Raw genomic sequence first — 15,508 nt, forward strand, 5'->3', positions numbered from 1 at the left:
GTAAGATTTTTGATATTTTTAAAAGTTTGAATCAATGGCAAGAAAGTTACATTGCAAAGAGGATGAAAGAGCGTTTGGATGAGTACTTTCTTATAGTAAGTTGTGCTACCGCAATTGTAGCAGTTTTTGACCCACGAACAAAATTGGACTTTGTGAACTACTCGTACAAACAATTACTTGATGACTTCATCAAGTATTGGGCATTCATTATTAGCGCTCTTGACAGTATGTTTAAGACATATGCCGAAAACCTTACGAGTCAGAGGTCATCTTCTTCCTTCATTGATAATGATAATAGCTCTTCCTCGGATGGTAATATACTAGATGATTGGAAAAAATCGAGAAGAACAGAACTTGCAATATATTTACAAGAGCCTCTTTATCCTGATGGAGAATTTGACATATTGGGTTGGTGGCATACTAAGAATCAAGATTCTCCAACTCTTTGGACGATGGCTCGTGATATCTTGGCAATTCCAATGTCAACCTCTACATCAAATTCTGCTTTCTATATTGAAACAGCGACACTCGATCCAATCTTCAATGATTTGGATCCTGACATTATAGAGGCATTGTTTTGTGGGAAGGACTGGTTGGACTATCCCATAAGGATGTAAGTACGGTTTTCATTCATTAAGAATTTAAATTCCTTTTATATATGCCTTCTATGCATTCCTTAATCCTTATCCCTTTTCATTCTATTTACTTCAGCACACCTAACAAGGACAATGACCACTCTCCTGAACCTACTTATTCTCCATCGGTTTTTGCGGGGACTTCTTCAAGCTTGGAAACTCAGGAGGCATAATCTCAGACTATCATTTATTTGATTATCTACATTTCACTTGAGAATTGATGTTTGTGTTGACATTGCTTTCACTTGCAGAAGCATGCACCCTTTACTGCCGACACGGTACTCATGCTTGGAAATCCTGGTTCAACTTCGTGTCCTGAGCCACTTCCAACTCGTGATACTTTCTTGGATTTGTCGAGCAGTTCTCCAAGCTTGGAACCTCAACCTCAAGAGGCACAATCTCCATCTATCATTTGTTTACTCTCTACACTTTTCTAAGAAATGATGTTTGTGTTGACATTGCTTTCACTTGCAGAAACATAATTCCTCTACTGCCAACGCAGAACCCATGCTTGAAAATCGTGGTTCAATTTCGGGTCCTGAGCCACTTCCATTTGTTTTGGAATCTGAGCAGGCACAGTCTCAATCTTATCATTTCTCTTACTGTCTACATTTCTTTTAAGAAATGATATATGTGTTGACACTGCTTCCGCTTGCAGAAACATAATTCCTCTAATGCAAACACGAGACTCCTGTTAGAAAATATTGGTTCAACTTCGGGTCCTGAGCCACTTCCAGATGGTGAGATTCATTCTTTTCATTTAAGGTCTAGATACAAAATATATATATATATATATATATATATATATATATATATATATATATATATATATATATTACACGGGCTTATAAACTTTAAATAAAATTATCTGAAATCAGCCTAGTTACAACTTCTACTAAAAAAAATTAACATGATTATTTTTTTTGAAAATCTAACCGGTGGATTGTATGATCTTTTTATTCTTAATACATATGTTAAATTTCATATTAATCAGATATTATTCAATATTCTATCTATAAACTTATTTTTTATGTATGATTTTATATTATAAAAATTTGAAATTTAAACATTTAAATGATGACTCAACCTATCAAGTTATAATTTTTTTTTAAAGGAAAATAAATGCACAAATAATTAGGAGAGTTTGGCCTCTATGTAGGTACGTAAAAAAAAAAAAAAAAAACTCAAGGTGTTTAGACGTCCCATACCAGCAGTCTCTTTTACTATAAATTATTATTTTTTAATTGTCAATATTTATAATAATAATTTTTTAATTTGATTTCTATTATTTAAAGAGTAGGGAAAATGGGTAAAATTGTTTGTTTATAAAAAAAAAAATGTAAATTTTTCTAAGAATAGGAATGTGGATAACCCTTTTCAAAGGAAATTTGCATCCCTACAAAAAGGGCATTGTGTGGGAATCCAAATGCCCCTAGACATCTGATTTCCTTAAGTGATTTGCAATTTAACGTGAAAATATTATAGAATCTTTCAACATTCATGAGAATCCTAAAACATTAGTCCATACCTATCAAGTTATTATTAAGGTTTCGACCCAACCTATCAAGTTATAATTTTTTTTTAAAGGAAAATAAATGCACAAATAATTAGGAGAGTTTGGCCTCTAGCTTTTTGCTTTTTGTGTGAGGACACTAATGGTATTGAGGGGCAACCTTGATGTGGTTAAGAGAATGAGATCTGATAGTGATGCAACTTCAATATTTCTCCCAAGTGCAAGATTGTTGTGAAATGATAACTCAATGAGGCTAAAGTTAAATTCAGAAGGAAATGAAGTTGACTAGCAATTCACAAAATAAAATAAAATTATAACAATAAAATTTATTTGAAGAGAAATTATGATGGGTTGATAAAGAAAAATTAAATAGGGGTAAAAAACAATATTTTAAAAACTTAAGTGGTGTTTGGTTTGGGAGAATTTGCAATACCATTAGTATCCAAATTTCTAGGAATGTAATGTCTGACAATCTAAAGATTTGAGAATGTAACTATTTTTATATTTGTTATGATTAGAAATCTAACAAGAATCCTGGGAATATAAGATTATTATATTTGATTTATTTCTAGAAATCTTATGAGAATTATTTATTTTCCTAAAATATCCTTTTATTAGTAAACACAATATCAAGTTTCTTTTTTTCTTTTTCTTTTTTTAATTTTTTTTATCTTTCAAATAAATTATGAGAAACAAAATTTAAATTATAAACCATGGCAAATTCAATAAACTATAGTATAACGTAAGACAAAAATAATAATTAAATTGTCAATATTTATAATAGTAATTTATTAATTTGATTATTTAAAGAGTAGGGCAAATGGGTAAAATTGTTTGTTTATAAAAAAAAATGTAAATTTTTCTAAGAATAGGGATGTGGATAACCCTTTTCAAAGGAAATTTGCATCCCTACAAAAAGGGCATTGTGTGGGAATTCAAATGCCCCTAGACATCTGATTTCTTTAAGTGATTTGCAACTTAATGTGAAAATATTATAAAATCTTTCAACATTCATGGGAATCCTAAAATATTAGCCCATACCAAATGCCTCCTTAAAAATACACATAACACATAACAATTTTTATTATATAACTCAACTAATATTAATGCGAAGATTACTTCAGTCGAATGATTTAGTAATAAGAACATATTTAATAATGTTCTAAAGGTAGTTCTATGAATTTAATTGATTCTAGACAAGAAAAAACTAGTGTTTTAATTTATAGGGAATCCTAAGCATTCAACATGCCCAAAGTCAATGTTAAATTAAAGAGTTATACAAAACTAAACCCATTTCTAGAAAATGAAATCAATAAAAATCACAAAAACATAAGCACCAAAATCATCAAAGTATTGTTAAGAACATAAAAAAAATTTGGGTTTCCCCCTTTATCTTAGTTAGTAAGACATCTAGCAAGGCATTACACCAAAGAAAACTCTACAAATTGAAATGAAACTTAAGAAAAAGCCTAATTATAGTTCTAAGGCTGCCACCCTTTGAATCTTGACCTAAAGAGCCTTTAATAGGCCAAGAAATTCTATCAGAAATAGAATTCTTTGTTTATAAAAAATCTATGATTTCAGCCTTTACTAAACCGACTTTTTTGGCCCATCAACCCTTAGAATTTGGAGTTTTCATATACTACAAAGTTGTATCCCTCTAAATTAGCTCCCGTACTTGAATCATCACAATCCAATATTTGAGTCAAAAGTTATACCCAAAATACTAAAGCTTGCGTAGGCTAAAATTTGTCAAAATTGCAAAATTTCTTTTGTATTCCTTCCTTTCAATTGGAATCAAATTTAATTGGGTTAAATTTTAACTTCATTAGGGCCATTGTAAAAATTAGTTATTAGCCGTCTTCTTTACACAAATCCAGTAGTGCCTTTTATTGATAATTTTTTCTAGAATTAATTCCAATCTTCTACAAAATACATATTCATACATTAAAATTAATTTTAAGTGTAAATTTAATTATTCAAAATTAAATATAAAATTCATAAATAACACAAAATAAGTATGACAATGCTCTCTAATAATAATAATATATTATGTTATTCCAAATGCAATAGTTGCCAAGGCTAGTTTGAAGGGTTTTCAAAATTTACATACAATAAAAAGATATAATAGGAGTTGAAGGGTTTCAAACCACAAATTTGTCTAAAACTAGACAACATAGTAGTGGCTACTATTGCATTTTTAGCACTGGTGAAGATGAGTTCAAGAGAGAGAAACGGGTAATTAAATGACAAAATTGAATAAATTATAAAGAACACATTTGAGAGTGGTATAGAGAGAATGGTTAGGGACTGATCCAAATCCAGATGTTTTGTAGGAGAAATTTAATGATCTGTTTGGTTGATCAGTATTACTAAAATGTTTGGTTGCAAATAGATTGAGGAATGTGGATTTTCTTTCTAAAAGGTTAGTATCCATGTTCCCCATCCTGTGGAAAAGTTTATGTTGTGTATTTATGATCCGTTTGGATAGAGCTTATTGCTGAAAACTGAAAACACTGTAGCAAAATAATTTTTAAATGTGTGAATAGTGCCGTGAGACCCATTTTTAATAAAAAAAATTCTATAAAGTGAAGTTTGTGGGTCCCGTGAACAGTACACGAGACTCACAGATGTGCTGAAAAGTCAGCAAAATGCGGATACTGTTCATGCACAGTAACATAAACAGTAGCCTTTGTCCCCCTGACCCGTGCAGCAGCAGAAGAAAAAAAAAAAAAAAACAGAAAATGCAAAAAACTCAAGACGTGGATGCTATAAGCTGTATCCAAACCAAGCTTTAATATCATTTGATTACCCAAAATAAAATTTTTTTCTAATAAAGTAACTTTTTTTTGTTGTTGATATTTTGGTTATATTAAGCTTTAATTTGAGGATTATTTTTGAACTTTGATTTTTTATCTCCAATTTGGAATTTTTTTAGTTAAAAAGATAATTTTAATTGATAATTAAGCCGTACGTCACCTGACAATTGAAAAAAAAATGGTCTTATATGTGTTAGTTTTAGACTATTATTTTTAGACATTTGACTTGATTTGTGATTCAATATTTTTCTTATTGTTTATTTGTAGAATCCTTAAAAAAGGTGGTGAATAATACTTAGGGTACATTTGGATACCGTTTATTTTGCTGAAATTTGAGAACAATAAACAAATAATAAAAAAGTTTGGATATGTTTGGTAACTGTTTTTTCCTTTCATTTTCTGTTTTCAAAAACAAATTTCTATTTTTGAGATGAAAAAACTTGTTTGGCAATCCAAAATAGACAGAAAACAAAAACTGTTCTCAAAACTCAATTTGTAAAGGAAATTGAAAATATGCAAAAGACTGTTTTTAGTTTCTAATTTCCAAAATTCAATGAAAATATACATTTAATTTAATGAATTTGTCTCATTTAATGAGTTTGCATTAGAGTTTAAATCCTAGTAACAACATATTTTAATATTTTCTATTTTTTTTCTTCAAAAAACTATCTTTTTAATTTCAACTAACCAAACATGTTTTTTATTTAAAAAATACAAGAAAATTGTTTTTTTTTTATATTACCAAAAACAAGTTTTTGAAAATAGAAAACAAAAACTGTTACTAAACATAACCTTATTGTTCACTTATGGATTACTGTTCATTTGCCTATTTGTACCGTTCATGTCTCATGAATAGTGCAATAGACGCTGGTTTAAAAAAAAAAAAAAATTGGGCAAAATGTGGATGTGAGAGATGCTATCCAAACGGTACCTTAACATCACATTTAAAATCTAAGAATATTTTGCCAAGAGCTTAGTTAACACTTGAATTTTTTTTACAAAAATATTCAGGGTTTATATTTCTCTCCTAATTATTGAATTATCAAAAATAAAAATAAAAATATTTTAGTAATACTAAATAATTCCTATAAGATAAATCAAACATGAGAACCCGACGTGTATGAAAATCTTGTTAGATTCTTAATCAAACTAAACATGGACATATCTACATTCTTGAGCATTTAGGTTCCTACACATTACTACATTCCTGATCATTTGGATGTGGGACTAGGAGGCACATATTGGACTCCCCAAACCATACATTACATTAATGTTTTAGCATTTAATTGTTGACCCAAAAGGCTAATGACAAAATCTTCAAAGGTACCGCGCCTGAAGTGGGGGAAATTCTTGGAAGAAATGAGGCCCAGGGATTACAGCATAATAGCATGAGATCTCAGGAATATTCTTGGTCTCCTCCCCCAAGCTCATGGCTCAAATTCAATGTAGGTACCGTAGTGCACTACTCCAACGCTTTTTTAGCAGCGGTAGTGAGAAATGATTCAGGTAATGTCGTTGAAGCAGGGATAGCTTTGGAAAATGTAACTAGCTTACTAGTGGCAGAAGCTCTTGCTTTCAAATATGCGGTGCTTTTAATCAAACAATATTCAGTGCCAAAAGCCATCATAGAAGGAGATGCACTGTTAGTAGTTAATGCTTTGAAGGAGAGGAAAACAGACGCATCGTTGGAAATTAATGGTATTGTTCAAGAGGTATTTGCTGTGCTGGATACTTGTACTGATACGATTGTGCATTTCTCTTGCGTAAACAAAAGTTGTAATTCTTTGGCTTATGATTGTATCAAATGGGCTAGTAGAAATGGGTTCTTCGGAGTCTTGCCCACTCGTTGGTTTACTGGGGCTTCCTTTATTGGCCCTAGCTGTGTTTGACAGTATGCTGGAGAGTGATCTAAGCATGTTGTAAATATTGATTGTATGCATAGATATTGTGTTTCTGAGTGTTTAGAAGGGGGTCAAATAATTTTTTTTGTCATTGTTGTTCGGTTAGCTCCATAATATTTTCGGATAAAAACTATTACACAAGCGCAAAAAAGAACTCTTAGAGCATTTGCACCCTAGTTATTAAGGGGGTGTTTGGTATTGTTGTTTAAATAACAGTTTTCAGTGTTTAAACAACATTACACGTATTTCTACACATTTTTTCATTCACACATATTTTCACAAAATAACATTACTAGAAATCTCTTATCAAATATCTCATTTCTTATTTATCACATTTAGCCAAACACTATTCATTTATTTACGGTGAAAATATCATTTTGGTATCACAGTCAATTTAGTTCCTATATTTTGGTAGTACTCGATTTGGTCTTTGTTGTTGATATTGTATTTTGTTTGGCCTCGGTTAGCGTGCCAAAAAGTTGGATCAAACCCTAAAAAAAAAATTGTGCTTTTAAATGTAAGAAAATAGGGATATATATAAACAAATTGAAGCCTTTTTATTCCGATCAGGCCTCGAATCAATCAGTCCAATGATTTAAGAGTTCAACATCTCAAACTTGCCATTTTTGACTAAGTTTGATCAATGTTGACTAACCCTAATCGGGATTAGTCAATACGTTGACTTTTTCATCCACTTCAAGAACAAAATGGAGGGTAAGATCATGGGTTCAAGACCAACAGACATATTTGTGTAACTTACTAAAAATAAAAAGATAGGAAACCAATCATCCCAAAAGTTTAATCTCTTCGTAATGTAGCCCAAGAAAGAACAGGCTAAAACATAAAATGCAACCAATACCTGCAACTAGAAAGAGAAGAAATTTGGAAGCTTAGAAGAAATTGTAAAACCAAGAGTTGAACGTACATCCACTTAGTCAAAGATGGCTTTGATAATGCCATTTGTGGGTTTGTGCCTGTCTGTGTATATTTTCCAACATTTTCTCTCTTTATATTGGGCAAACTGAATTTCTCCACACTAAAGTATCAGGTGATTTGTGGTGTCTCCCTAAACTTCAAAATCAAGCAATTAACCTCTGAAGTTAAACTCAAAATACACATAGCCCCTAGCTGTTGAAAATTGAGGTTAAATTGGGCATTTTTAGCATGTGATTGTCAAAGTTATATGGCAGTTTTGTTTAATTTAATACTTTTTTTTTTTTTTTAAATTTGATAAAGAGTAACATGATACTCATGTTAAAGAAATATCAATTTTCACACCAATTTCAAAGGGTATGTGGCTATTTGCGTTTATTGTAAAAATATAGGTATTGATTGCTCAATTTTAAAGTCTATCACAAATGATAATTTGGGGTCAAAGATTATGCTCCACGTTTGGTTTTCCAGAATGAACTAATGAGAGCTAGAACGAAAACACATTATCCAGTTTTACCACATCCTAATATGTGCTAAATGAACCTCTGCCCTTGCTATCGCATTCTAGAGTAAGCAATGTACTTTTATTTTCATCATGTTCCACAGAACCCAATAATATGCATCAGGCAAAAGAAAATCAGGCATTCATATACTCACCTGGTTTTTTCATGTTCTAAGTTCATTTCCCAAAAATATTTATTGGCATTCCCAAATGAACCTCTTAAGTGAAGAGCTAAGCTCAGACCAAGAACCAGCACAAGGTCATATAATACAAAACGCCCAAGCTGGGTTCTTCATAAGTTTGACAAACCAAAGCTGAACCTAGTGAGCTGCGCAAAGCTAATATCAGCTCAGTATGTTTAAATCCTAATGCAACATTGCTACAGCTATATTAAATAAAAAGTATATCCTAGGGAGAGTAGTATATGTTTACTTTTCAATCAGACAATCTATTGGTCTGATGCATATCATTAAAGGGTATCAACAAAGGGATAGAGAAGAAGCTTGTAATCTATCAAATTCTACAGAACCCAATAATAAATAAATTTTTCCCCAGTATAAAAGCAACAAGTATGAAGTATCCTACTACTTTCATCAATAGTTAACCAAGTAATACAAGGATAAACCCACATCCCACTGGTACAATTGCAATATATTAGGAACCATAGAGTTCCTTGGAACAATTAATGCTATAACGTTATGCACATAACTAGCCATTAACCAAGGCATGCTCTTTTCAGTTTCAGAAGGTTAGAACATACATCCCCACAAACCAACACCCCCCCGGTTAGAACATACATCCCCACAAACCAACCCCCCCCCCCCCCCCCCCCCAAAAAAAAAGAAGAAAAAAGAAAGGAGGACGTGACTAAGAACATTACTTGCTTATGAACACTATCTGGTTCAATTATATCATTTCTTGTGTTAGACACTTCCAATGGCATCTTCTCGGTTGAATTCACATCAATATCTGATAATGTCAACTAAGAGTTTTCCCCAGGCATAGCCATCAGTGGAAAGTTTTGGTTTTCTTCCTTCTGAAATGCAACTTTAGAGCCTTCCACCCCAAATAATTCTGCATCTGAAACTGTCCTCAAACTCTTACATATTCTCTGCATGGTACCCGATAAGTTGTTCAACAAGAGTTGCTGTTCTGCACTCCCCTTCATATTGACAGGGGGAAATAACTCTAATATATAATTATCTTCACCAGTGTAGGTGCTCCTTAACCTGATTGAGACTGCAGCATTCAAACCAAATTTGCGCGCATGATGGACAAGTGGATACTCACTTATGTCATAATTCTTCACATCTGCATAGAAGAAGGGATGATTTGATTGAAGTGCTTTCCCAGCTATACCTTGCCCCTCCTCAAGATGATGTTCCAGGCATGCATGTACAAAACCTTCCATCGTTCTATCATTCACATAACAAGCTGTTTCCTCAATGCACAGTATACATTTCTCATTAGAATTTGTGTTGCCCTCTCTAACCCGTACTCTTGTCATTTCATCACCAGCTCCCTCAGTGTAATAACAAGGTATCCATGTCAGAGCCAATGGCAATCTATGTGCATGACACACAGATTGTAAAACATCAATTATCTCTGCTAAGGCAGCTCTTTGGTTCTTTGACAGGCACTGCAAATAACATGATTACTTATTAGAAGCACCAAAATTGTACTGTACTTAATAGATACTAAAACAGGTATATGCAGGGAAGATGGCAGGGAAGACAAATGATTTGTACCTGGGGACGAAGTCGAGGAGGTTCAGTAGTCCTTAAATTCACAGCCTGCAGAGTGCCGCAATCAGAGCAGATCTAATAATAATTTTGAAACCCTTTCTAAGTTAATACTATTTCATGCAAAGAATACAAGTAATTTATTTTGTAGTATATTTTCTGGAAATGCGTCTACAAGAAATGATACAGGAGCTGCTTCATAGCATTGAAGCAGAACTTTCCACTGGAGATCTAATGGTGTAATTTATGAGGTTTTCAACAAAAAGATTTAACACAGGATAACAAACAAAAAGATTAAAAGAAAATTTTAGCAGTAAAGAAAAGGAATAGGGATACTAACCTGGAGCGCATTGCAAACAGTTTCCAACTCAGCATTAAAATTGGACTTCTCTTTGGTAGTGACAAGTTCCAAAACAGCACAGCATGACATCTCAGGAGAATCAAAAACTGGCACAGCAATAGATCCACGGACCTCATGATGAGCTGCATGATCTGCCCGCAGATACTCAATCTTATTGTAATAACTAACATTTGAAGTCCACTCTGGAACTTACTTGGAGCCTCAAAACTTTGCAAAGAGAGAGTTTTTGAAAGGAAAACAAATGAATTGTATGGATGTGTATGTATATGAAATTATGAATATATGATTGTTATTTTTGGACAAAAGTATTGTTTGGATCTAAGAATTATCATAGGGTGGGAGCTAGTTGTGATTCCATTATTGCCCTCCATTTGATTTGTAGAAAAACAAAGATGGGATTTTATTTATTTTTACCATTATGTTCTTCTATGTTATTGATTTATTTTTCTCTTTTCTTTGTTTCTTATATGATAAGCTACATCTTTGGATCCTATATTCTAATTAATCCAATAGGAACTAGCAAAAGAAAATGAAATCTCAATGATAGACTATACATGGAAAAGGATGGATGGATGAAAGTACAAAAAGTTAAATCCATGCCTTAATTATTTGGAGCTTTTCTTGTTGTACACAAGTAACAAGTTGAATCTAATCTTTCACTTTCAAAGAAATGAATGGTATCAATATGAGTGTTTGAAAAAAAAAAATTTAGAAGAAGAAGAAGAGGGAATTTAAAGTATAAAAATAACCTAGATATATCTTTTATTTAAGAGACAAAGACTTAGCTAATTAAATATTAGCCTAAAGTGCAATTAGACAAATCCAAGTAACATTGGCTAAATTCATGGCCAAGATTTTTCGAAAGGACCAAAAGGCATCTATCTGGTCTTAAACTAGTTTTTAATCTTCTGAATATGTACAAATGTTATTAAAAATAATCATAATATGTGAGTGCATGTGTGCGTGTGTGGGTATGAATTCGAAAGGTTTTTATCAAAGTTTAGTTAATACCATTTAAAGTTATGCCAAATTAAAAAAAAAAAAAAGAATATTAGTAATAGAGTACACAAATTATTTATTCCTGATTGCTTCGTTTAATAAGAAACAGGAATATTTTTTTGACTATTTATATACATAGTTTTGAACATAATATATTATTTGTGATGTAATGAAATTTGTTAGTGTTTATATATATATATATATATAAAAGAATCTATTGAGCAACAAGTTGTACACTCATAGATTCTAATAGAGTGCTTTTATATTTTTTTAAATATAGATTCATGAATCTACATGTAAAGATAGGTCACATAAAATTAAAGTGTAATTAAAATGACAATTTTCAAAAACAATTTGGAGTGTGTTTAATTTAAATCTAAAGAAAATCGGCATCATTTTAGCATATAACACTTGACACAAAATTGAAGTGCAATTAAAATCTAATTTGAGTAATCTTAATTGAGCTTCATTTTTAATGTATTATTACTAATTTTTAACTCGTGTAATGTGCATGAAAGTTTGAGAGAAAAACATATGAGTAAATTAAACCACCCTTTTTGAGGTTTATATAAATACAATTTTTTAAGTCCACACCTTCTATAATTTTGAATTTAAAAAGATATTTTTACCTAAACTATAGAAGAAATTACACTCCTATCTCTTGAGATTTGTGAATGCATGTTATCCTACCCCTGTTGAGGTATATATAAATTAATAGGAATTTTTTTAAAAGAAGAATATTTCATTAGTGAAAACTTAAGTGTTGCATTTATACAAACCTCAAGGAAAAATGCCATTTCATGAAATGATTGAAAGGAATGTCACTTTATAAAACCTCTTGGTGCAATTTGCACAAAAAATTTATATGTGATACATGTTTTATTAAGATGTACACGCACAATAAAAATTCAAAATATAGAATTTTCTCAAAAAATAAATTTCCTTATTTTAATTATAATTTTCTCAAAATCTCTCATTAAATTAAATTTATTTAATTTAATGAAATTTATTTAGTATTGGAAAACTTTATCCAAAATAGGTGAGTTAGGATTATTTGTAACTCTAAAAACTTATGAGTTTTTAAAACATTATGTGTCAATATTACAAGAAGTAAATAAAAGGTTAAAAGTCATTATTCTATATAGAGTTAGGGGTGTCAATGTTCGACCCAACCCACAAACACAGCATGAACTCAACACGAGTTTTTTCGGGTTAGGGTTGGGCCTTAATGGATTTGGGTTATAAACGAGTCGACCCAAAAGTGACACGAAAAGAAACGTGTCATAAGTGGGTCAACTTGTATAACCTGTAATAGACACGTTTGACACGCCAATTTATTTGTGTCAACCTAAAATGACCAACTTAACATAACTCGTTTAACTCATATAACAAATAAATAGATATTTTATTTTAGACTTGTCAAATACCTTTTATATTCAACATATATTTTAAATTTAAAAAGAAAAGTGAGTAATTACAAAAACTTACAAGGGATATAATTGGAAATTGAAACTTTACAAACCCTAGATCTCTAAACCCTACAAACCCTAAATCTCTAAACCTTCTTATAAATATCTTTTTTTGTTTTTTTTTTTTGTTTAATTTCAACCGTACTACTCGCTCTACTATCTTATAGTTTCACGCTTAGTTCTCAAACTCAATATCTCAAACCGATTATTGCTCTCTCTCTCTCTCTCTCTCTCTCTCTCTCTCTCTCTCTCTAATGTGTTTATTTTTTCTGCATAATGCTTTTGTTCTATAAACTTTGAACCCATGTGCCGTTATTAATATATGAGATATATTAATTGTTGATGAAGACCACGGTTGTTGCTTTTGTCTTGTGCCATGTGTTTTTGTTAAGGACATATTTTATGTAGTTGGCTAATCCTTTGACAAAACACACTCTACTTGTATTTGGATTGATCTAGGATGTGTTTGATACTTCAAAGAACATATTGTTCAAGTCTAATATTAAAGCCATGAAGATTAGACCAAGAAACAAGTGAAGAAAAGGTGTTTACTAAAGCTGGACACTTGCTGGACACCTGCTCGATAGCTTCTCAACAGATAGCTATCTATCGAGGTTTTATGAGGCTCAACGGATGCTATCTATCGAGGCTATCTATCGAGGTTACAGAAATCAGAATTTTCAGATCTGATTTTTGGGTTAGGCATTTGTATTTGTGTAGGGTTTCTTTTCTCATAACCTTAGACATATATAAGGCTTATTTTAAAGGCCGTCACATAAGAGAATATAAGGAGAACATATGCAAAAGGTGACCGAAGCCTTATTCTCTCAGAAAGAAGCTACTGTGTCTTTGCGCCTTAGGGTTTTGTAACCAAGTGCTTCTTGATCTTCATTGTTGATGAAGTGAAGAAATTTGCAACCAACATTCTTCTTTCTCAAGTTGGTGAGTGAGTCATGTACTGAAATTCATGCAAAGGAGTTAGTCACGTACTAGGATCCGTGCATCAAAGGGTTGCGTTCATATATTGAAGAGTTTAGAGGTTCTGAAGCAGTGGAAGGTTTCTGCTGTGAGTTCACCTATGGAGATTGTAGAGTTTAGGGACAAAGGTTTTGTACTAGATCTAAAACTTCTCTTTACTATAGTGAATTGCTTTTCGAGAAGGTTTCCCCCCAGGTTTTTTACTGTGAAACTGGTTGGTTTCATTGGTTTTCCTAAGTCATCATATCTTGTCTTATTTATTTTTTCGCTGCACTTATATTTGACATGATATTGATGTTTTTTTGTTTTAACAATTTTTATGCATAATAAATCTAATTAACAACTTGGATTTAAAACTTGTTAATTTTATCAACCGGGGACTAAATTTTCCAACAAGTGGTATTAGAGTAGGTACACTCTGATTGGATTAATTTCCTGAGTGTGATCCTTGACCCTTGTTGTCATGGATTGTGGACAATCTCTTTTGATTCCTCCTTTATTTGATGGCATTAATTATGCGTACTGGAAAGTTCGTATGAACGTTTTTTTGCAGGCTCTTGGTGAACAGATATGGCAAGCTGTTGAAGTTGGCTGGATTAAACCAAAGGAATCGTCGGTGGATTGGGATGATGCAACAATCATAGCGGCAAATTTCAACAGTAGGGCCTTGAATGCTTTTTTTTTGTGGGGTGACCAATGAAGAATTCAAGAAAATTTCATCCACGGAAGTTGCCAAGGAAACTTGGACCATTTTTGAGACCACCTATAAAGGTACCATGGCAGTAAAGACTGTGAAGTTTCAAAGACTCACTAGTAGTTTTGAAGAAATAAGGATGGAGAAGGATGAGATCTTTGGTGAGTTCTATGCTAAACTCAAGGATATTGTGAATTCTACCTTCAACCTTGGAGAGTTTATAGCAAAATCCAAAATTGTTAGAAAAATCCTTAGGTCCTTACCTGAAAGATTCCATACCAAGATCACTACCATTGAAGAAGCAAAGGACATTGATTAAATTCCTTTGACTGAGCTTGTATGGAACCTTCAAACCTATGAGATGAGATTAGGCTCAATGGGAAAAGGTGGAAAGAGCAAAAATTTGGCTCTTAAGGGTATAGAGGAATATACAGAGGACTCTGAAGATGAAGTTGATGATGAGGATGAGGATCTAATCTTCATAACTGATGAGATTATCAAGCTTCTTCAGTTTAGGAAAAATGATAAGGACAAACCTCCTAGGAAATCTAAATCCTCTAGGAATGGTAAGAATGACAAGCCCATCATCCAATGCCACGAGTGCAAGGGCTTTGGTCATATAAGGATAGAGTGCCCAAACTACCTTATGAGGGAAAAGACCAAGAAGTCAAAAGATAAATGGTTGGTTGCTACTTAAAGTGACACTGAGAATGACTCTTCTGATGAGTATGTTGATGAATATAGTCATGTTATGGCCTTTGTTGCCTTAACCGATAAGGTAATTGTGGAGAGTGCTAGGGACAGTGATGAATCTTCTGATGATGAAGTGTCCAAGAAGAAGACCCTTCAAGAAGCCTATGATAAGCTATGCACTGAATTCATAAAATTTGAAAAGACTTCTCATCTTTGTAGAAAAGAGCTTAATGAGGTAAAAATTAAAAAAGCTAAATTGTTAGTGAAAC

General features: G+C 32.2%; 1 protein-coding gene across 1 annotated transcript in view; it reads left to right on the forward strand.

Annotated features, from left to right (window-relative positions):
- Positions 1–6,937, forward strand: part of LOC142632383 (zinc finger BED domain-containing protein RICESLEEPER 2-like) — a 110,052-nt gene extending 103,115 nt beyond the window's left edge. The window contains exon 9 of the mRNA XM_075806805.1: positions 6,291–6,937. Coding sequence (XP_075662920.1) covers positions 6,291–6,856 — 566 coding nt within the window. The 3' untranslated portion in view covers positions 6,857–6,937. The remainder of the gene's footprint in view (positions 1–6,290) is intronic.
- Positions 6,938–15,508: the final 8,571 nt, after the last annotated feature.

The sequence above is a fragment of the Castanea sativa genome, chromosome 4 (genome assembly GCF_040712315.1).
Source record: "Castanea sativa cultivar Marrone di Chiusa Pesio chromosome 4, ASM4071231v1".
NCBI classification, from domain to species: Eukaryota; Viridiplantae; Streptophyta; class Magnoliopsida; order Fagales; family Fagaceae; genus Castanea; species Castanea sativa.